General features: G+C 45.4%; 1 protein-coding gene across 1 annotated transcript; it reads left to right on the top strand.

Moving 5' to 3' along the window:
- The first annotated feature begins 368 nt into the window (after window positions 1–368).
- Window positions 369–23,103, top strand: LOC141123623 (glutathione hydrolase 6-like). Its single transcript, XM_073612067.1, has 4 exons — window positions 369–624; window positions 9,706–10,070; window positions 15,201–15,314; window positions 17,741–23,103. Exons 1-4 carry the CDS (start codon window positions 533–535, stop codon window positions 18,934–18,936), a joined length of 1,767 nt encoding a protein of 588 aa, XP_073468168.1. The 5' UTR covers window positions 369–532; the 3' UTR covers window positions 18,937–23,103.
- The last annotated feature ends 501 nt before the right edge of the window (window positions 23,104–23,604 follow it).

Raw genomic sequence — 23,604 nt, 5'->3', positions numbered from 1 at the left:
GGTGGGCGGAGATGGACAGGAGTTGGGTGGAGATGGACAGGTGGTGGGCGGAGATGGACAGGTAGTGGGCGTGTCTCGGGTGTCACTGGTAACAGGTGAGTCAGGAAGAGGTGAGGACAGGCGGTGGGCGGAGATGGAGAGGAGGTGGGTGGAGATGGACAGGAGGTGGGCGGGGATGAACAGGAGATGGGCGAAGATGGACAGGTAGTGGGCGTGTCTCGGGTGTCAGTGGTAACAGGTGAGTCAGGAAGAGGTGAGGACAGGAGGTGGGCGGAGATGGACAGGTAGTGGGCGTGTCTCGGGTGTCAGTGGTAACAGGTGAGTCAGGAAGAGGTGAGGACAGGAGGTGGGCGGGGATGAACAGGAGGTGGGCGGAGATGGACAGGTAGTGGGCGTGTCTCTGGTGTCAGTGGTAACAGGTGAGTCAGGAAGAGGTGAGGACAGGAGGTGGGCGGAGATGGACAGGTAGTGGGCGTGTCTCGGGTGTCAGTGGTAACAGGTGAGTCAGGAAGAGGTGAGGACAGGTGATCAGATGGCTACCCCGAGACCCGAAATCCGATACCAGAAAGTGCAGAACACCCCGGGGGAGGAGGAGAGGGAGGAGGTCTCCATCTACCTGTACAGGTAATATCTATATGTCTCTATATAGGGGGTCACCATCTATACATATATTATATATCCCTAGAGGAGGGGTCACCATCTACCTGTACAGGTATGACTATCTCTATATACTGTACAGTATATACTCACATGCTGTAATTAGTTTCTGGTGTTATAAGACAGAAATGTGACCCAGGGAAGGTGTATATAGAGATTTGTATATAGAGGTGTATATAGAGATGTGTGTGTGTGTGTGTGTATATATACAGGTGTGTATTTGTATATAGAGGTGTATATAGAGATGTGTGTGTGTGTGTGTGTGTGTGTATATACAGGTGTGTGTGTGTGTATATAGAGATGTGTATATAGAGATTTGTATATAGAGGTGTATATAGAGGTGTGTGTGTGTATATTGAGGTGTATATATAGATTTGTATATAGAGATCTGTATAGAGATGTATATATGTATACAGGTGACACAGGTATGTATATAGTGCTATATACTACTTCCTATATACAGTGATGTACTCTGTGCGGAGGTCGGAGTGTCAGCCCAGCACACTGTGTAAAACATATACTCTGGCATTATGTCCAATCAGGTTTGCTCTGTACTCCGTATCTGTATACCGGCCACAAATATATACAGTGCCTTGAAAAAGTATTCATACCCCCTGAAATTTCCCACACTTTGTCATGTTACAACCAAAAACATAAATGTATTTTATTGGGATTTTATGTGACAGACCAACACAAAGTGGCACATAATTGTGAAGTGGAAGGAAAATGATAAATGATACAAATATGTGAAAAGTGTGGGGGGGGGGGGGGGAATTTGTATTCAGCCTCTTTGTATCCAGCCTGCACAGAGTCCTGACCTCAACCCCATAGAACACCTTAAGGCTGGATTCACACCTTGCGGCATTTTTAGTGCTTTTTGCATTTTGCAGATTTGCACTACAGTCCATGTAACATGGTTTCCTATGGAACGTGTTCTGTAGTGCAAATCTGCAAAAAGCACTAAAAATGCCATAAGGTGTGAATTAGGCCTTTTGGGATGAATTAGAGAGGAGACAGCGAGCCAGGCCTTCTCGTCCAACATCAGTACCTTACCTCACAAATGCTCTTCTGGAAGAATGGTCAAACATTCCCATAGACACCCTCCTAAACCTTGTGGACAGCCTTCCCAGAAGAGCTGAAGCTGTAAAAGGCGGAGCCAACTCAATATTGAACCCTCCGGACTAAGACTGGGATGTCATTAAAGTTCATGTGTGTGTAAAGGCAGGCGTCCCAATACTTTTGGTAATACACTCCATATACATATATATGCCATAATTAGCTGTATACATATTGGTTAGAAGTGATGTATATTGTAGTGTTGGGGATGGAGTCGTGTCCTGTCACTTGTCACCAGCACAACCGGTGTATCAGGTTCTGCCGGTGGAGGGTGTCAGACCTGTATGGCTGGATGTGGCTGATTGTCAGTGAGGGGGAGGTGCTGGGTGTCGGTGAGGGGGAGGTGCTGGGTGTCAGGGAGGGGGCGGTGCTGATTGTCAGTGAGGGGGAGGTGCTGGGTGTCGGTGAGGAGGAGGTGCTGGGTGTCGGTGAGGAGGAGGTGCTGGGTGTCGGTGAGGGGGAGGTGCTGGGTGTCGGTGAGGGGGAGGTGCTGGGTGTCGGTGAGGGGGAGGTGCTGGGCGTCGGTGAGGGGGAGGTGCTGGGCGTCGGTGAGGGGGAGGTGCTGGGTGTCGGTGAGGGGGAGGTGCTGGGTGTCGGTGAGGGGGAGGTGCTGGGTGTCGGTGAGGGGGAGGTGCTGGGTGTCGGTGAGGGGGAGGTGCTGGGTGTCGGTGAGGGGGAGGTGCTGGGTGTCGGTGAGGGGGAGGTGCTGGGTGTCGGTGAGGAGGAGGTGCTGGGTGTCGGTGAGGAGGAGGTGCTGGGTGTCGGTGAGGGGGAGGTGCTGGGTGTCGGTGAGGGGGAGGTGCTGGGTGTCGGTGAGGGGGAGGTGCTGGGTGTCGGTGAGGGGGAGGTGCTGGGTGTCGGTGAGGGGGAGGTGCTGGGTGTCGGTGAGGGGGAGGTGCTGGGTGTCGGTGAGGGGGAGGTGCTGGGTGTCGGTGAGGGGGAGGTGCTGGGTGTCGGTGAGGGGGAGGTGCTGGGTGTCGGTGAGGGGGAGGTGCTGGGTGTCGGTGAGGGGGAGGTGCTGGGTGTCGGTGAGGGGGAGGTGCTGGGTGTCAGGGAGGGGGAGGCGCTGGGTGTCAGGGAGGGGGCGGTGCTGGGCGTCAGGGAGGGGGCGGTGCTGGGTGGCACATTTAGGGTGGCCCTTAAAAAAAGTTTACCTCTGGAAGCACCTCATGGTGTGAAGGAGTTGAAGTTGAATCTATTTATATGTCGTCCTTCTCTGGTCCCCCCATCAATATGCTAATGAAACGCTTAAATAAAATCATTTTATACCCGGTGATGTCATTACTGGGTCTTTGTGCTTCTCTATGCAATGCAAGAATTCTCTGAGGGTCTAAAAAAAAAAAAATGTTGCTCTACATAAACATAGGATATATATACTATGATATAAGAAGATTGCCAAGACACTGAAACTGAGCTGCAGCACAGTGGCCAAGACCATACAGCGGTATAACAGGACAGGTTCCCCTCAGAACAGTCCTCGCCTTGGTCCACCAAAGAAGTTGAGGTCACATGCTCAGCGTCATTTTCAGAGGTTGTCTTTGGGAAATAGACGTATGAGTGCTGCCAGCATTGGAAGGGGTGGGGGGGTCAGCCTGTCAGTGCTCAGACCATACGCCGCACACTGCATCAAATTGGTCTGCATGGCTGTCATCCCAGAAGGAAGCCTCTTCTAAAGATGATGCACAAGAAAGTCCGCAAACAGTTTGCTGAAGACAAGCAGACTAAGGACATGGATTACTGGAACCATGTCCTGTGGTCTGATGAGACCAAGATAAACTTATTTGGTTCAGATGGTGATAAGCGTGTGTGGGGGCAACCAGGTGAGGAGTACAAAGACAAGTGTGTCTTGTCTACAGTCAAGGATGGTGGTGGGAGTATTATGGTCTGGGGCTGCATGAGTGCTGCCGGCACTGGGGAGCTACAGATCATTGAGGGGACCATGAATGCCAACATGTACTGTGACATACTGAAGCAGAGCATGATCCCCTCCCTTCAGAGACTGGACCGCAGGGCAGTATTCCAACATAACGACCCCAAACACACCTCCAAGACCACCACTGCCTTGCTAAAGAAGCTGAGGGTAAAGGTGATGGACTGGCCAAGCATGTCTCCAGACCTAAACCCTATTGATCATCTGTGGGGGATCCTCAAACGGAAGGTGGAGGAGCGCAAGGCCTCTAACATCCACCAGCTCTGTGATGTCATCATGGAGGAGTAGAAGAGGACTCCAGTGACAACCTGTGAAGCTCTGGTGACCTACATGCCCAAGAGGGTTAAGGCAGTGCTGGAAAATAATGGTGGCCACACAAAATATTGACACTTTGGGTCCAATTTGGAGATTTTCACTTAGGAGTGTACTGACTTTTGTTGCCAGCGGTTTAGACATTAATGGCTGTGTGTTGAGTTATTTTGAGGGGACAGTAAATTTACACTGTTATACAAGCTGTACACTCACTACTTTACATTGTAGCCAAGTGTCATTTCTTCAGTGTTGTCACATGAAAAAATATAGACAAAAATGTGAGGGGTGTACTTACTTTTGTGAGATACTGTATCTGGAAGTGATACTTTTAGCCCACGTCAAAAATGTACCAATCCTGCCAAATAATACTTCCCCTGGTCTGTAGAGGTCATAGACTGTCCATAGGGATTGTCCCCAATCATACACTCTGATGACAGTCATCTCAGTTCTATATGGGTATCTTTGGGTGTGTCCTCGTTTACTCTCATTTGTGATCCAAAAGACATTAAACTTCAATCTGATAAAGTGTGCCCCAATGTAGAGCGTGGATCTGGATGGAGCCCCGAAAAAGGATCACTGGAAAGAACGCATACGCATCATCTTCTATCTCTTTTGTCTTCCAGTGATCAGATCCTCCCAAAGTCATTTCTGGCTGTGTTCATGACCGGCTCAGAGCATTTCCACGCAACTCCAGGTATACCCGACCAGCACAGGCCATTCCCGACCAGCACAGGCCATTCCCGACCAGCACAGGGCATGCACAGGGCATTCCCGACCAGCACGGGGCATTCCCGACCAGCACAGGGCATGCACAGGCCATTCCCGACCAGCACAGGCCATTCCCGACCAGCACAGGCCATTCCCGACCAGCACAGGGCATGCACAGGGCATTCCCGACCAGCACAGGGCATGCACAGGGCATTCCCGACCAGCACGGGGCATTCCCGACCAGCACAGGGCATTCCAGACCAGCACAGGGTATGCACGGGGCATTCCCGACCAGCACGGGGCATTCCCGACCAGCACGGGGCATTCAAGAACAACACAAGGCATTCCCGACCAGCATGGGGCATTCCCGACCAGCATGGGGCATTCCCGACCAGCACAGGGCATTCATGAACAACACGGGGCATCCAGCCATACAGGTCTGACACACTCCACCGGCAGAACCCGATACACCGGTTGTGCTGGTGACAGGTAACAGGACACGACTCCATCCCCCACACTACAGTATACATCACTTCTAACCAATATGTATACAGCTGTTCCTGGCCAATATATACATATATATTATATATCAGTGTTTCTCAACTCCAGTCCTCAAGGCGCCCCAACAGGTCATGTTTTCAGGATTTCCCTCTGATGAAATGGCTGTGGTAATTGCCAAGGCAATGAAACTGATCAATCACCTGTGCAAAATAATGGAGAGCCTGAAAACATGACCTGTTGGTGCGCCTTGAGGACTGGAGTTGAGAAGCACTGTTATATATTATATATGGACTATATTATCAAAAGTATTGGGACGCCTGCCTTTACACACATGACCTGTAATGGCATCCCAGTCTTTGTCGCAGTAAGTGGGCTTAAGCACCATATAATAATATGGTGTGACCAAATCCCCATATTTTTTTAAAGTGTTTAGGTGTTTTTAATAAGCCTTGTAGGAGGTAAATGTCTTTTTTGCATGTGTGTGCTGTAATATTTTGTTCTGTTGTACGGTCTTATGGCTGCACCATCTTTATTGCATCTTTTAGGGTGTGACCCCCAAATATCTTGCTTTTCTATTGTATGGATTCTGACCAAATCCTTTTGGGTGAGGAGCACCCCACTCCCTCATTAAGTACCTCTCATTAGTGTCCACCTGTGTCATGGGTGGAGTCTTTTAGTTCTCCCATATAGAGGAGTGTATGTCTCCCATGGTTCAGAGAAGAAGGATCTCCCATTCTATGGATAGTGTAGGACCCACTAATCATGGGGTACTTTGTCACAGTAAGTGGGCTTAAGCACCATATAGTAATATGGAGTGACCAAATCCCCATATTGGCAATCTTCTTATATCATAGTATATATATCCTATGTTTATGTAGAGCAACGTTTTTTTTCTTTAGATCCTCAGAGAGTTCTTTGCCATGAGGTGCTGATGTTGAACTTCCAATGACCAGTATGAGAGAGTGAGAGCGATAACACCAAATTTAACACACCTGCTCCCCATTCACACCCGAGACCTTGTAACACTAAAGAGTCGCATGACACCGGGGAGGGAAAATGGCTAATTGGGCCCAATTTGGACATTTTCACTTAGGGGTGTACTGACTTTTGTTGCCAGCGGTTTAGACATTAATGGCTGTGTGTGGAGTTATTTTGAGGGGACAGCAAATTTACACTGTTATACAAGCTGTACACTCACTACTTTACATTGTAGACAAGTGTCATTTCTTCAGTGTTGTCACATAAAAAGATAGAAGAAAATTGTTACATGTGAGGGGTGTACTTACTTTTGTCAGATACTGTATATACGATGAAGGGTGTATGGATTGATGGAAGCTTAAAGCCACAGCAATCCTCATGAGGGGTGTAAAAGATTAGACTAACTTTATAATCAAACCATATACAGTAGTACTTATCATATATACAGTGGGGCAAAAAAGTATTTAGTCAGCCACCAATTGTGCAAGTTCTCCCACTTAAAAAGATGAGAGAGGCCTGTAATTGTCATCATAGGTATACCTCAACTGTGAGAGACAAAATTGGGGAAACAAATCCAGACAATCACATTGTCTGATTTTTGAAATAATTTATTTGCAAATTATGGTGGAAAATAAGTATTTGGTCACCTACAAACAAGCAAGATTTCTGGCTCTCGCAGACCTGTATCTTCTTCTTTAAGAGGCTCCTCTGTCCTCCACTCATTACCTGTATTAATGGCACCTGTTTGAACTTGTTATCAGTATAAAAGACACCTGTCCACAACCTCAAACAGTCACACTCCAAACTCCACTATGGTGAAGACCAAAGAGCTGTCGAAGGACACCAGAAACAAAATTGTAGACCTGCACCAGGCTGGGAAGACTGAATCTGCAATAGGCAAGCAGCTTGGTGTGAAGAAATCAACTGTGGGAGCAATAATTAGAAAATGGAAGACATACAAGACCACTGATAATCTCCCTCGATCTGGGGCTCCACACAAGATCTCACCCCGTGGGGTCAAAATGATCACAAGAACGGTGAGCAAAAATCCCAGAACCACACGGGGGGACCTAGTGAATGACCTGCAGAGAGCTGGGACCAACGTAACAAAGGCTACCATCAGTAACACACTACGCCGCCAGGGACTCAGATCCTGCACTGCCAGACGTGTCCCCCTTGCTTAAGCCAGTACATGTCCAGGCCCCTCTGAGGTTTGCTAGAGAGCATTTGGATGATCCAGAAGAGGATTGGGAGAATGTCATATGGTCAGATGAAACCAAAGTAGAACTGTTTGGTAGAAACTCAACTCGTCGTGTTAGGAGGAGAGAGAGTGCTGAGTTGCAACCAAAGAACACCATACCTACTGTGAAGCATGGGGGTGGCAACATCATGCTTTGGGGCTGTTTCTCTGCAAAGGAAACAGGACGACTGATCCGTGTACATGAAAGAATGAATGGGGCCATGTATAGTTAGATTTTGAGTGCAAACCTCCTCCCATCAGCAAGGGCATTGAAGATGAAACGTGGCTGGGTCTTTCAGCATGACAATGATCCCGGGCAACGAAGGAGTGGCTTCGTAAGAAGCATTTCAAGGTCCTGGAGTGGCCTAGCCAGTCTCCAGATCTCAACTCCATAGAAAACGTTTGGAGGGAGTTGAAAGTCTGTGTTGCCCAGCGACAGCCCCAAAACATCACTGCTCTAGAGGAGATCTGCATGGAGGAATGGGCCAACATACCAGCAACAGTGTGTGACAACCTTGTGAAGACTTACAGAAAACGTTTGACCTCTGTCATTGCCAACAAAGGATATATAACAAAGTATTGAGATGAACTTTTCATATTGACCAAATACTTATTTTCCACCATCATTTGTAAATACATTCTTTCAAAAATCAGACTGATTTGTTTCCACATTTTGTCCCTCGTAGTTGAGGTATACCTATGATGACAATTATAGGCCTCTCTCATCTTTTTAAGTGGGAGAACTTGCACAATTGATGGCTGACTAAATACTTTTTTGCCCCACAGTAGTAACAACACCCCTTAAGACTGGGACTTGTCCCTTTTAAAAAGTAACACATTCTTAAATAGAGCTTGCCAGTCACTCAATAAAGGTTAGGACACCTATAAAGTAGATCAAATAAAGATAGATAGATAGATATCCGAGAAAAGAGGGGAGCTAGGATAGATACCAGGAAGTGGTATAGTAGATATGATTCCCTTGGGAGCTCACTAGTGGAGCAATTTTCAACCTAACTTCCATCCCTCAGCCTAACCCTTAACTTAACCTCCCTCCCTCAACATAACCCTTTCCACTAATCCCCAATGTAACCCTAACCCTTTCCACTAACCGTTAACCTAACCTCCATCCCTCAACCTAACCCTTTCCACTAATCCATAATGTAACCCTAACCCTTTCCATTAACACTCAACCTAACGGGGGGGGGGGTGATATTGGTTTGCCCCCCCCCCCAGAGTATTGAGCACCAGCCACCACTGCTTTCCACTAACCCTCAACCTAACCTCTATCCCTCAGCCTAACCCTTTCCACTAATCCTCAACCTAACCCTTTCCACTAACCCCCAACCTAACCTCAAACCTTCAACCGACCCTTCATCCCTCAGCCTAACCCTTTCCACTATCCCTCAACCTAACCATTATCCCTCAACTTAACCCTTTCCACTAATCCTTAATCTAACCCTAACTCTTTCCACTAACCCTCAGCCTAACCCTTTCCACTAATCCTCAACCTAACCTCCACTCAGCCTAGCCCTTTCCACTAATCCTCACCCTTACCTCCATCCCTAAGCTTAACCCTTTCCATTAACCTTCAACCTAACCTTTATCCCTCAACCCAACCCTTTCCACTAATCTTCAACTTAACCCTCATCACTCAGCCTAACCCTTTCTACTAATCCCCAACCTAACCTGCATTTTTCGGCCTAACCCATTCCACTAACCCTCAACCTAACCTCCATCCCTCAACCCATTCCTTTCCACTAATCCTCTACCTAACTTCTATTCATCAACCCAACCCTTTCCACTATCCCTCAACCTAACCCTGACATCTTAATATGCAATTCTGCCATTAAACCCTAATCTGATTTCCATTTGCTTCTATAGTACTTCTACTAACACTACTTCATTTGCCAAAACAAATCCATACCATAAGTATACCAGAACTTTTTTTTTTTTTGCTAGATATGGTACCCATGGTCAGAGATTGGAGAGGTGGGTGTGTGTGATTTGGAAAGATATATGAAGAGGAGATGAGATACCAAACATGATGATATATAGAATATTAAATAGATACAAAATTAATAAAAAAAAATCTTTATTTAATACAGATCAAAACCATTAAAACCTATTCAAAGTCCTACTTAATGTCTATGTATTGAGTATTGCTTCAGGGATGAGTTACTTGAACACATAACTTGGTTTGGTGAGAACAATATGAGTTTACTATAATGATATATAGAATAAATCGTTTTCATTGTTTTTGCAGCCAGCCATCATCGCCCATCATCCGGGAACGCTATAGAGAATCCTGTTTTCGAATCTTCTCCTCCTTACTCCTACTGGTGGTGGCCGTCAGCTTTGTCTTGTACGACGTCAAGTTCAGAAATACAGAAACACCAGCCACACAACCAAAGTTCAGTGACCACCTTGACGAGTCCTCGGATAGTAGTGTTTTTGAAGGTCCCCCATCACTGACCAACCATGAAGAGCTAGGAGAAGGTCATCACCACCACCATGATTCCCAAACATCGGACCAAGAAGAGAATGAGGGAGATGAAGATGGAAACTCTTCTTCTGGCCATCACCATTTTGGAAGCACCTTTCACCAAGCAGCAGCCGTTACCGACTCTGGTGAGGAATATAATCTGGTGATTATAGAACCCTATGACCTCTTAGGGGTATTTTAAGAAAGCTGTGAATAGTTTTTGTTTTAGAATTTTCCTTTTGTATTTTATTATACAAAGACCCTAACTACTAAACTAGAAGGACTATAACACTACTAATAGGTAAAAAATGATCAAAAATATTTATTGTACAGAGTAAAAACATTGGAAAAAAATGAAATTGTACATACGTACCACAAACGTGACATCAAAAAATGAACATAAAATTGTTCTTCTTAGTGTTGATTATCACCAGCCCCACATGTAAGACTTGCTGTTGCTCTGACGCAGGTTGAGTTTCGCAGGGCACAGCCCACTTCTTCAGGAAATTTGAAACTTAGTCATACTCTAGAATAAACAATAGGGGTGTAGTTTGTAATTATGGGACCCCACATTATGATATCCTTGGCCTAATCATATAGTGTACTTGGCAATATGATGATATACTGTATGGATGACTCTACTACCTATATGATATATCATTCCAGATGGATATCTGGAATGTTTATATAGGAGCCTGGCCCCTTTACAAACTGTGTGTGGACTGTCCCATCTGATCAGGAGGGAGCGGCCGCTGACTGTGTGAAGATTACATATGATATACTCTTTGACTCCATTTATATATCCCTTTTTTGTACAAAATGTCAAGGTATGTGGCAATAGATCACTAGACCACTACACCAAGTGATAAGATGTGATCTCGACTGACATTTGCATTGTTTATTCTAGTGTATGACTGCGTTTGAAATTCCCTGAAGAAGCGGACTGTGCCCCACGAAACGCAACCTGCGTCGGAGCAACAGCAAGTCTTACATCCCCCACAAATGTGGGGTTGGTGATAATCAACATTTTTTTGATCTCATGTTTGTGGTACATTTGTACAATTCCCTTTTTTTTTTTTTTTTTTTTTTTCCAATGTTTTTACTCTGTACAATAAATATTTTTGATACTTTTTTACCTATTGATACCGTTATAGTCCTTCTAATTTAGTACTTGGGGTCTTTGTGTAATGAATTTTTTAGGATGAGGTACCGGACTAATTTTGTGCATCTTTGAGGGCTCTCCTTGTGAGACCCCCCCTCCCATTTTTCTTATCCTTTTTGTATTTTATTTTTTAGTGATAATATCAATTTATGAATATAATTTTCAACACTAGTTTCTACTAGTTTTTTTTGTTTTTTTTTATGCACCAAATGTAAACACTGTTTCCTCCTCTCTGACTTTTCTCCCTGCTCCTTCCTCCTCTCTGACTTTTCTCCCTGCTCCTTCCTCCTCTCTGACTTTTCCCCCTGCTCCTTCCTCCTCTCTGACTTTTCCCCCTGCTCCTTCCTCCTCTCTGACTTTTCCCCCTGCTGCTTCCTCCTCTCGGAGGTTTCCCCCTGCTGCTTCCTCCTCTCGGAGGTTCCCCCTGCTGCTTCCTCCTCTCGGAGGTTTCCCCCTGCTGCTTCCTCCTCTCGGAGGTTTCCCCCTGCTGCTTCCTCCTCTCGGAGGTTTCCCCCTGCTGCTTCCTCCTCTCGGAGGTTTCCCCCTGCTGCTTCCTCCTCTCGGAGGTTTCCCCCTGCTGCTTCCTCCTCTCGGAGGTTTCCCCCTGCTGCTTCCTCCTCTCGGAGGTTTCCCCCTGCCGCTTCCTCCTCTCGGAGGTTTCCCCCTGCCGCTTCCTCCTCTCGGAGGTTTCCCCCTGCCGCTTCCTCCTCTCGGAGGTTTCCCCCTGCCGCTTCCTCCTCTCGGAGGTTTCCCCCTGCCGCTTCCTCCTCTCGGAGTCTTCCCCCTGCCGCTTCCTCCTCTCGGAGTCTTCCCCCTGCCTCTTCCTCCTCTCGGAGTCTTCCCCCTGCCGCTTCCTCCTCTCGGAGTCTTCCCCCTGCCGCTTCCTCCTCTCGGAGTCTTCCCCCTGCCTCTTCCTCCTCTCGGAGTCTTCCCCCTGCCTCTTCCTCCTCTCGGAGTCTTCCCCCTGCCTCTTCCTCCTCTCGGAGTCTTCCCCCTGCCTCTTCCTCCTCTCGGAGTCTTCCCCCTGCCTCTTCCTCCTCTCGGAGTCTTCCCCCTGCCTCTTCCTCCTCTCGGAGTCTTCCCCCTGCCTCTTCCTCCTCTCGGAGTCTTCCCCCTGCCTCTTCCTCCTCTCGGAGTCTTCCCCCTGCCTCTTCCTCCTCTCGGAGTCTTCCCCCTGCCTCTTCCTCCTCTCGGAGTCTTCCCCCTGCCTCTTCCTCCTCTCGGAGTCTTCCCCCTGCCTCTTCCTCCTCTCGGAGTCTTCCCCCTGCCTCTTCCTCCTCTCGGAGTCTTCCCCCTGCCTCTTCCTCCTCTCGGAGTCTTCCCCCTGCCTCTTCCTCCTCTCGGAGTCTTCCCCCTGCCTCTTCCTCCTCTCGGAGTCTTCCCCCTGCCTCTTCCTCCTCTCGGAGTCTTCCCCCTGCCTCTTCCTCCTCTCGGAGTCTTCCCCCTGCCTCTTCCTCCTGATCCTACCTCCTCTCCCAGTCTTTCTCCTGCTCCTTCCTTCCTCTCTGAATCTTCCCCCTGCTCCTCCCTCCTCAGGGGTGCACTTAAAGGATTCAATTGCCGTGAACTCTTTACAATACTTCAATCACTCTGAACGCTATACCAAGCTACCAGGGAACTGTCTGGGTTCATCAGGGATGCCATCAAATGACACCACCCCTGATGATAGCGTAACACATACCTAAGAACAGGATGGGATGGGTTTAAATTTGAGACCCGCCCCATTCAGACTCAGAACAGAACAAGGGTTGAACGGCAATGTTCACACGTCCCATCAGGTTCTTGGACAATCAACATCTGTTTTTCTGTTTGGATACATGCCATGGTGATTAGATGAAGGTGGTATAAATACTGGAGTGTATATATATGAAACAAAACTGCGCTTTAGGATGCGTATATAGGTTCAGAAACTCAGGTTGCTGCCTCCCTTACACAAAGTCCCTAATGAGGTTCTTTGCTGAAGTATTAGAGTAAAGAATTTTGGGTATGTTGGCGCTACCTAAAAAAATTATTTTATATACTGGGATAGCCTAAAGTATAGCACCCCCTACTCGTATTTATAGATCTTATAAGGTGTGCAGCATAGATGAACCCCCCCTTACAGTATGGGTGGTCCCACAGCTGATAGGTATGTGCCCACTGATCATATGCTTTGGAAACTATGACAAACAACAGGTGTCGCACAGCTTACTAGGTCCTACAGCGTCTGGAAAAGAAGCCAGAGGCTATATTCCGTACTGTGCATTTATTAATAACCATATAACAAAGCGGTGATGTGTGTGTGTGTGTGTGTGTGTGTGTGTGTGTATATATATATATATATATATATATATATATATATATATATATATATATATATATATATATATATATATATTGTGCTGTCCTGATCTGATATCATATGCGTAATCGACATAGATTACAGTTGCATAGAACAGAACAAATATAATAGCCCAGAAAATCCAACAGTTAAATCTTCAACATGTATTGCAACAGTCCCATATATTGATGTTATATGATTTATTCAGGTTCCCACAGGTGACTTTGGTGCTGTAACAATTTGTCAGGTGACTCTCGTGCTCCCCTTTGGTTGCTTACTCACCAGCTCCCAGAACCCCAACAGGGGTATAACGCTAAAGGTGTAGTCCGCTGGGTCACTTCACTTGTTGTTCCGTCTGACAGATAATTCTGTTGTAATCAGCTTTCCAGGTATTCCACCTGTGTTGGGAGATGGATCGCCTTGCTGCTATGTTTTGTGCTGGATGTCTCCTATGCTTTTCAATCCTTGGAGGTGTTGCTTCCCCTCATGTGTTGTAAGAAAAAAAGAGCTTCCATAGCGTGATAAAGTCTGACCACTTTATTTAAAACCATATACGCCCGCAAACCGGGGATATTTTGACATAAAAAATGAGTATGGTTAGACAGAACTAAACCAGCGAAGTTGGTTACAAAAAAAGGAAAAAATTAAAAAAGAAAAAAGTAATAATGAAAAATTAATGATAAAAAATAACAAAGAAAAAATGAAAAATGACAGGTAAAGGAAGTAAAACTAAAAAGTCCAGGCACTATTGTGTGATTCTGTCCAGGTTGGATAGGACAGCAATAATTGCCAAGCCAAATACAAAAGTAAAAAGTCCCTCCAATCCTCCAGGCATAAACAGCGCAGTGGAGGTGTATGTGCACCAGCTGCTAAGCAGCGTACTCCTCTCTCGTATGCCCTGGAGCAGACTGACAGAGCGTGATGCCGTTGTGCGCGCTTCGTCACATGACGTCCTCAGCAACGGCGAAGCGAGCACAACGGCATCACGCTCTGTCAGTCTGCTCCAGGGCATACGAGAGAGGAGTACGCTGCTTAGCAGCTGGTGCACATACACCTCCACTGCGCTGTTTATGCCTGGAGGATTGGAGGGACTTTTTACTTTTGTATTTGGCTTGGCAATTATTGCTGTCCTATCCAACCTGGACAGAATCACACAATAGTGCCTGGACTTTTTAGTTTTACTTCCTTTACCTGTCATTTTTCATTTTTTTCTTCGTTATTTTTTATCATTAATTTTTCATTATTACTTTTTTCTTTTTTACGGAATATAGCCTCTGGCTTCTTTTCCAGACGCTGTAGGACCTAGTAAGCTGTGCGACACCTGTTGTTTGTCATAGTTTCCAAAGCATATGATCAGTGGGCACATACCTATCAGCTGTGGGACCACCCATACTGTAAGGGGGGGTTCATCTATGCTGCACACCTTTATAAGATCTATAAATACGAGTAGGGGGTGCTATACTTTAGGCTATCCCAGTATATAAATATATAAAATAATTTTTTTAGGTAGCGCCAACATACCCAAATTCTTTACTCAAATACTGGAGTATGTTCCTGGTATCTTTGGGTATAAATTATGTTCCTGACGCTCATTAGAAATAAGGACAACAAAATCAATAAACATATCAAAAAAAAAAAAAAAAGAAATGAGGAGGACACAACTTCATCATGACAGAACAAGTCCAGTTGAATGTGACTCACCACTGTTAATGATTACTCCTGAAATCATCTTATTATAAAATAACAGATATTCCTCACATTCATCAAGTTTCTCTTTCCTTTCCATGGTGACAGAGACATGCTCCATGTTGGCTCGGGACATCCTCCAGTCAGGGGGTTCGGTGGTTGATGCAGGAATCTCTGCTGTGCTCTGTTTGGTGGTTTTACACCCACACACTTCCAGCTTGGGTAAGTGATTGTCTACCTTCACCTGTAGGATTGGTACTACAGACTATACATCACGGGGTAAAATGTGATTGGGAGGACCTATACATACACATCAGAGGGGGGAAGATGATTGGGAAAACTTATGCCCCGTACACACGATCGGAATTTCCGCCAACAAACCGTGGATTTTTGTTCGAAGGATGTTGGCTCAAACTTGTCTTGCATACACACGGTCACACAAATGTTGACCAACAATTCCGAACGTGAGAACGTGGTGATATACAAGACGTACGACAAGCCGAGAAAAAGGAAGTTCAATAGCCAGTGCGGCTCCTTCTGCTTGATTCTGAGCATGCGTGAACTTTTGTGCGACGGACTTGTGTACACACGATCAGACTTTCCGACAACAAAGTTTTTGTTGGTGGAAAATTTGAGAACCTGCTCTCAAACATTTGTTGGCGGAAAGTCTGACAGCAAATTTTCGATGGAGCATACACACGGTCAGACTTTCCGACAACAAGCTCACATCCAACATTTCCTGTCGGAAAGTCTGACCATGTGTACACGGTATTACACATCAAAGGTAGAAGATGTTTTGTGTGGAACTTCATATGGGAAAGTGGGGGTGCGGTAAAAGGTGATGGGAGGAACTATATATTAAGACTAGAAGGTGATTAAAGGACCTACATATCAGGGGGCAGAATATGATTGAGAAGACCTATACATCAGGGGTAGGAGATGTTTGGGTGGATCTACATGTAGAAGGCGATTAGGAAAACCAGCATTTAAGGTGTAGAAGTTGATTGAGACAACCTATACATCATGGGGTAGAAGATAATTAGGAAGACGCATACCTACACATCATAGGGTAGGAGATAATTGGGAAGACCTACACACCAGAGGTAGATGTTTTGTAAAACCTACACATGGGTATAAGAAGGTGATTGGGAGGACTTACACACTGGGAGGAGGGGGGTAGAAAATAATTGGAAGGACACATTAGGTGGGAAAAGGTGATTGGGAGGACCTACACCTTAAGGGGTAGACGATGATTGGGAGGACCTACACCTCCAAGGGGTAGAATGTGATTAGGAGGATCTACACATCAAGGGGTAGAAGGTGATTGGGAGGATCTACACATCAAGGGGTAGACGGTGATTGAGAGGACCTGCACATCAAGGGTTAGAAGGTGATTGGGAGGACATACACATCGGGGGGTAGAAGGTGATTTGGAGGATTTACACATCAGGGGATAACAGGTGACTGCGGGGACCTACACTGTGAGGTGTAAAAGGTGATTTGGATAACCTGCACATCGGGAGGTAGAGTGTGATTAGGAGGATCTACACATCAGGGGGTAGAAGGTGAATAGGAGTACCCACTTTTCAAGTTGCCCCACCTCCCCTCCAGGGTTGCCAACCTCCCGTAGCATTTTTTTTACTTGCAAAACATGGGAAATCTACTGACAGAGCAAAAATTTTTACCGACAGCCTGAAAAATGACCTGAAGAAAAAATATTTACTGATACTTACGGACAGTTGTAAAAAAACACAAACTGTCAGTAAATTTACTGATGGTTAGAAAACATGATCCCCTCCCTAAAATGTACCTGTGGGGGGAAATATACTTAGATAATATAATTACCCTTCCCTAATCTCCATAGCGCTGGTGGCAGCATCATCCTCCCTCTTTCCCGCCAGGTTTCTTTATGTATTTTGGCAAGCTCCGGTTCATCTACGTAAACAACTTTTTTTTGTGGATACTAGCGCCCAACTCACCTCCTTTCTTTGGGCCCCTCAACCCCCTAGAAACTTTACAACTACACTCGCGAGAATGTTGAGTAGCCTAGATCTCACAAGATGACCCTCCACTGTGCTGAAGGGTCTTCTTGTGATATTTTGGCTACATGGCATTCCCTGGGATCTTCTTGGCAGGTGGATGACATGAAGGTTATTGATTTTGTGGAATTAAGGGGGTTTTTGAAACTTCCAATTACTCCCTACACTCTACCAATCATCTATCACTTTCGTGTCCAATTAACCACTATATTCCACCAGTCACCTTCTACTTTTCTCTCCAATGATCGCCTACACTTCATCAATAACCTGATACCTAAAGCAGATGTTCCACCTTCAGTTCCTTACCTTCCCCAACTTCTACAGTGTAGGGAGCTACTGTATGTCATCCATCTGCAGAGAAGATCCCGGGGAATGCCATGTAGTCAAAATCTCACAAGAAGACCCTGCAGCACAGTGCAGGATCATCTTGTGAGATTTGGGCTACTCAACATTCTCGCGAGCGTAGTTGCAAAGGTAAGAGGGAGGGGACTGGTGGAATTTAGGGGGAAATGGGAAATAATTGGTTTATGTGGAATTTTCTTCTTTCTTGCTGAAATGAAAACATATACCTAACATAAAGCTAAGTCATCTCGCCATATGTCATTTCAGGTGGAGTTTTCTCGTCCATCTATTTCAACAAAGCCTCACAGAACACCTCAGTATTAAATGCAATACCCAGAGAAACATCTTCAATTTCATATGGAGTTCCTCAGGTTCTTCAGGGGTTATGGGTGCTTCATCAGAAGTTTGGGATGAAACCCTGGGCTCAGCTAGTAAGTTCTGCTGTCATTCTAGCAGAAAAGGGATTCTTGGTGGACTCCAGCCTCCGTGCTGCTCTTGTGGCAAATCATGAGAAGGTTCTAAGCTCTGAGGGTCTACGGAGCCTCTTTTGTGATCCTCAACAAAATCTTAAAGACGTTGGAGAGAGAGTAGAAAATCCCACACTTGGCAAACTCTTGGATCAGATTGGAAGTTCCGTGTCAGACCCTGTGCTTTCAAGTGACCTCATACACAGCCTGATGAGTGACATTGGGGTTACAGAAGATGAGAAATTCAGAGAGTCCATCTCCAGACATCTTACCCTTGAAGACTCGCTGACACTTCACTTGGATGCACTAACTTTGTTCACTTCTGGTGGTCCCACTGCCGGGAAAATCCTCTCCAACTCCATTCAAAAGATTTACGAAGAAGAACATAAGCAAAGCATGGAGTCGATTTCTGAGCGTCTCCTAAATTTCTCGAAGACAATGTATGCACAGGATGGAGCCTGGCCTAGAGACTTGTCTTCCCAATTCTTTCCTTTACAGCTGCCAGCATGGAGCCCGGCGCCTGTTGGAAGCAATATCATGATAGCTGACGCTTCTGGAGATATCTTTGTGTTGTCCCTCACACTTAACAGCACCTTTGGATCCGGGTTTGTTTCTTCATCTACAGGGATCCTTCTCAGTGACTTTGTTCAGGGTCAGGGTTCCTCGCAGAGCTCCAGTCCCCTTTACTGGGCCTGCCCATCAGTGCTGATATATGGGGAAGATCATGACGTGATGGGGTTGTCCGCTTATGGGGGAAGTTCAGTGCCATTCTCCCTGGCTCAAGTTATCATACGTCATCTCCTCTTGGAGAAGGACCTGACGGAATCTGTGACTGGATCCCTGGTGGAGGTTCGACCTGAAGGCTCTGACCCCTGGATGGAGTACTTTGGGCTTCAGGGTAACAGCACAGAGCCAGTAGCGGTGGTGGAAGTTCAGGCAGAACATGTTCATGTTATGAAGTCTCATGGACCTTGTTGTTATCCTGCTGGACTTTAGCCGATTCTGAATAAATGTCGAAAATAAGCTCCTCGAAGATGGCTTCCATAGACAAGAAGTTCAATTTTCAGCCATGTTCAGCAAGCTAAATAGTATTTTATCAGCATGGACTTTGATATGGTACCAATGTCTGTTGAGGGGTTGGCTGGACGCTCAGATCCTAAGAGTTCAGACCATCTTAAATGTGGATGTTCTGTCAACTGGATGCCAACGCGTAGCAGGGGCTTTTCCTGTGCCCTGATCTACCAGTAAATCTAAAAGGAAGCTGTTGACATTCCCTTAAATCCAAAATAAGTAACTTTATTGTTCCAGACAGGCTTCAAGATGAAGCCCCCCTAGGACACCTCCCATGTTCTGAACAATAAAGTTACACTTACTTTGGATTTATTGGGAAGTCACCAGCTTCTTTTTGGGTTTACTGGCAGCATGGGACACAGAAAAAGCCCCTGCTTGGTCTTGGCATCTGGTATGGTCAGCCAAGGGTATGACCCAACATGAAGGACCAGGCAGCGGTGGATAATTTATCACTACTGTCAACTCAGCTGTTGAAGTGAAGTCTTGTTTGGGTAATTATTGGGGAATTTTGAAAAGTATTATATTTTGACATTCTGTGCCTTCATTTAAGGCTTAATTACTTGGCCATCTGCCCCCAGTTACCCTCAGCCCTTGGAGTTTCTGCCCAGATACATCTTACCAACTTTTGATAAGCACAGCAGCTCATTGGGGTCCCACAAGGCTCCCTACAGCTCAACTGAATTTATAGTAAAGAATTGGTCCCCTCCCTATATTAATTTAATGGGGTAAAAAACCCAAAGGGCCCTAAACTTGTAAGATCATGTGGGGCATTTGGCTCTCTCCTGGCCCTGCAGGGATCCTTTGGTGATGTCTGCAGCCCATAAAGCTACTTTAGAGGTCTCAGACCCCATGTTTTACCTGCTGATGAGCTGCAGACCTCCCTCATATGAAGCAGCTCACTCACTGGAAACATTATGGGGCAGAAGTGTAGAACAGGAATGCTGTCATCAATTTAATTTCACATTGGAAATTTATGGCCATGCTCTACGCTACGCTTATAGGTTTACAGGCAGCTTAAAGTATAATAGTATTATGCAATAATGAAATGCTATCTCCTAGTCTAAAAGATTGGCTGTGTCAGGTATTTCTGAGTTCCTTAGGGAGTTTGTTGAACTGCGTATTCTTTCAGGAACCTGTCTCGTTTTCGTTTTGTTTTTTTGTATTACTTGTGGTACGCTCCAGTACATTGTGAAACTGATCAAATGTAAGGGAACACACTTACCTTGTGGGGTGGCAGTGACCTACCTTAAGGTGGCATACTTCTAAATTGCAAAGACATATATTGGGAGGAGATAGAATCCTACCTTTTGTGGGGAGGAACTGACCTTTGGGGAAAGAGGTAGAGACTTGCCTTTGGAGTGATGCAGAGACACATACCATTGGATGTAAGAATAGACCTACTTTTGTGGGAGAGACAAAGACCTACCTTTGAAGGAAAATTAAAACCTACCTTTGAGGGGGCAGAGACCTACCTTTTTAAGATGGTGAAATGGAGAGGGCTTGGGAGGGCAGGGACCTACCTTTGAGGGGGGAGGCAGCATTCTACTTTTTGGAGGGATGTAGATATCTTTTTTGGTGGAGTGGCTGAGCCCGAAATTTGGGGGCTACCTTTTGGGCAAGACAGTGTTCTACCTTTGGAGAAGTAGAGACCTACCTTTGGTGGGGGGGACCTAACTTTGGAGAGTTCAGAGATCTAGCATTGGTTGGGAGGCAGATACATACTGTAACTTTTGAAGGGAGGGGGGGGGATTCTACCTTTTGGGGAGACATTGATCTACCTTTGGTTGGAAGGCAGAAACTTGCCTACATTTTCAGGGGAATATGACGCCTACCTTCGGGGGTAGGAAGGGACCTAAATTTGGGAGTTAGGCTGGGATCTTCCTTTGAGGAGAAAGCAGAGATCTATATTTGGATGGCAGAGACCTGTACCTTTTTGTAGCGGTGGGGGGAGGGACTTACCTTTTGGGGAGATCTGTCTACCTTTTGGAGGGGAATATGAGACCTACCATCAGGGGAAGGAAGGGACCTACCTTTGGAGGAACCAGAGATCTATATTTGGATGAGAGGCAGAAAGCTACCTTTTAGAGGGGCACTGTCATGTCTGGTTGGTTATTTTGCACAAATGCTTTTTTCTATTACCATACTAGAAAACGTTCTGTTGTTTACCACGCTCCTGACTCATTCACGCACAATTCTATGCAACATATCAATTGCATTGCAATTTTTTTTTATAAAGTCTAATAATGTTTGAAATAATTTTTGTGTATATGTCAGTATTTATCACCAGGAACTGCACTGAGCAACAGTTGTAGTTAAATCTAATTTAAAATCTGGTTTAAAACTAGAAAAGCACCCTAAATATTAAATATGGAAAAATTTAAAAATGTGTGTTTTGCAGTACAAATAAAATACTGAGTGTATTTTTGTTATATTCGTGTAGGATCTCTCTAGATTCTTATCAGGGTTTCCTGTGATCCTTACAATTTGACCATCGCTAAATATTTATATGTGTCATGGTTATTTCTCAGACTGAGGAGTTCATCGATTGTCTTCTATAGGGGACACTGGTGATGACCACAAACCTTCTACACAAAGTCTTCTGGAGAAGAGAAGGAAATCCCAGGAAGTAGCTTGCATAGTTTTATTGGCAATTTATTTACAGGTTGGCCATTAAAAAGGTTCTCTAAGGGCCCAGAATGCCCATAGAGCCCAGAGTGCCCCAGGAGCCCATAGAGCCCAGAGTGCCCCAGGAGCCCATAGAGCCCAGAGTGCCTATAGAGTACCAAGTGCCACAAGAGCCCAGAATGTCCATAGAGCACAGAATGTCCTTAGAGCACCGAGTGCCCCAAGAGTCCAGACTGTCTCAAGAGCCTATAGAGCACAGAGTCCCCAGAGAGTCCAGAATGTCCATAGAGCCCAGAGTGCCCCAAGATCCCAGAATGTTCATAGAGCCTTGAGTGTCCCAACAGTCTATACAGCCCAGAGTGCCCCAAGAGCCCAGAATGTACATAGAGCCCAGAGTGCCCCAAGATCCAGTGTCCCAAGATCCTAGAGTGTTCCAAGTGCACAGAGCGCTCCAAGGTCTCATAGTGTCCCAAAAGACTAGACTGCCTCGGTAAATACCAACCTTTTGGAAGTTAAAGCACAGAGCAAGCCCCCTTCCCTTACCACGATATGGCCGTGGCTGGCAACAAGGCTGCACATAGAATATTCAGGTATTGCATTATGTGAGGGAGTCCATACCTATGTGCTGCCTTTCAAAAATATTCCACATCACACTTTTACTTCTTTTTATAAGAATGGTAGTACAAAAATATTAGCTCCTAGCCCTAGCAAGTTCAAGCCATGCCAGCTCATTGTTAATCTGGGAGCAACTACACAACCATAGGACTTGACATTCACTGAACAACGAAATCGAGCGTTTCGTAGAGTTACCTCAGAGTCCCCAAGTGTATTGTTTACCCAAAATATATCTGCCAATGTTGACAAAACTTGGTGGAATGGTGAGCGTAAAGCTCATATTCCACCAAATTTTGTAAAAGTTGACAGATCTATGGCTTTGAGGTTTACCAAGAGTTTCTACTGATAGCGGCCACGGGTAGCCTGTGAGTTACCACCACAGCCATTATCAATAGAAACTTTAGGTAAGCCTCAAAGCCCTCAGTCCAATTCTTATATACTTCACCCCAGCACAGAACCTTTTTTATGCTTCAACAAATATCCAATGTACCCCACATCCTTTGTTGGTCATCTGTCTGTGGTAAAAGCTTTGCTGGTGTCATTCACTGCAGTTTTGGCATCTCTGGTGGCACTCTGGGAGGTTTCGTCTTCTCTTCTATGAAAGGGCTTCCCAAGAAGGTTTGTGGCCATCACAAGTTTGCCCTAAATTAGTTAAGAGTGGAAGATGAGGCTATCAGATCTAGTTGTAGGGAGGATCTGATATGTTAATGTGTGTGTATATTGTACAGCAATTATGACGTTGCTTATTCTCACACTAGACCTATGCCTGTATTGATTTTGACCAGAAAGAAATGTTCATTGGATCCGTATCTGTGTTGTGTCATCATTAAATGAACAGAAGTCACATTAGAAGCAGTTGTCGTGGTGGACGGTATCTTACATAAAATGTTCATTATCACATCCCAAGACTTGCACATATACCTCCTCCTGGAAATTTCCTGCCTAAACCTGGTCATACCCAAGTAGGATCGTTTGTTTGATTTTTCTAATCATTAATGGATTCAAGTTGCTGATTGTTTTTTTGACTGTTGTGATGAGAAAAATCCTTTTGATTTTGAAATGTTTTCTTTACCAAACTTCTTTAACTAACTGTGAATGTGGTTTTCATTTTGGGAGAAATTGTACTTATTGTAATGTACATGGGCATCCTGAAATGGAACATAGATTGAATTCTGGAGAAGAAAATGTAATCACATAGACAGGTATGAAAGAATCCTTTTTTTTTTTTTTTTTTTTTACTGCAGGATCCTTGGCCTGAGAGCTACCCAGTTCATGCCTGTGAACTCACTAATATTACCAGAGAACACTAAGTTGTGTATGACATGGATAAAGTAATCTAGAACGATTATTTTC

This window comes from Aquarana catesbeiana, linkage group LG01, assembly GCF_042186555.1.
Source record: "Aquarana catesbeiana isolate 2022-GZ linkage group LG01, ASM4218655v1, whole genome shotgun sequence".
In the NCBI taxonomy this organism is placed as follows: domain Eukaryota; kingdom Metazoa; phylum Chordata; class Amphibia; order Anura; family Ranidae; genus Aquarana; species Aquarana catesbeiana.
Note: the sequence above shows the minus strand (reverse complement) of the source record. Positions and strands in the feature narration are given on the sequence as shown.

Bases quoted from the DNA above. Each gene is read 5' to 3' on its own strand.
- LOC141123623 (XM_073612067.1), top strand. From the start codon at position 533: ATGGCTACCCCGAGACCCGAAATCCGATACCAGAAAGTGCAGAACACC. The intron at 625-9,705 runs GTAATATCTATA...TTGTTTTTGCAG, and splicing joins GTCTCCATCTACCTGTACAG to CCAGCCATCATCGCCCATCA. The intron at 15,315-17,740 runs GTAAGTGATTGT...ATGTCATTTCAG, and splicing joins CCCACACACTTCCAGCTTGG to GTGGAGTTTTCTCGTCCATC.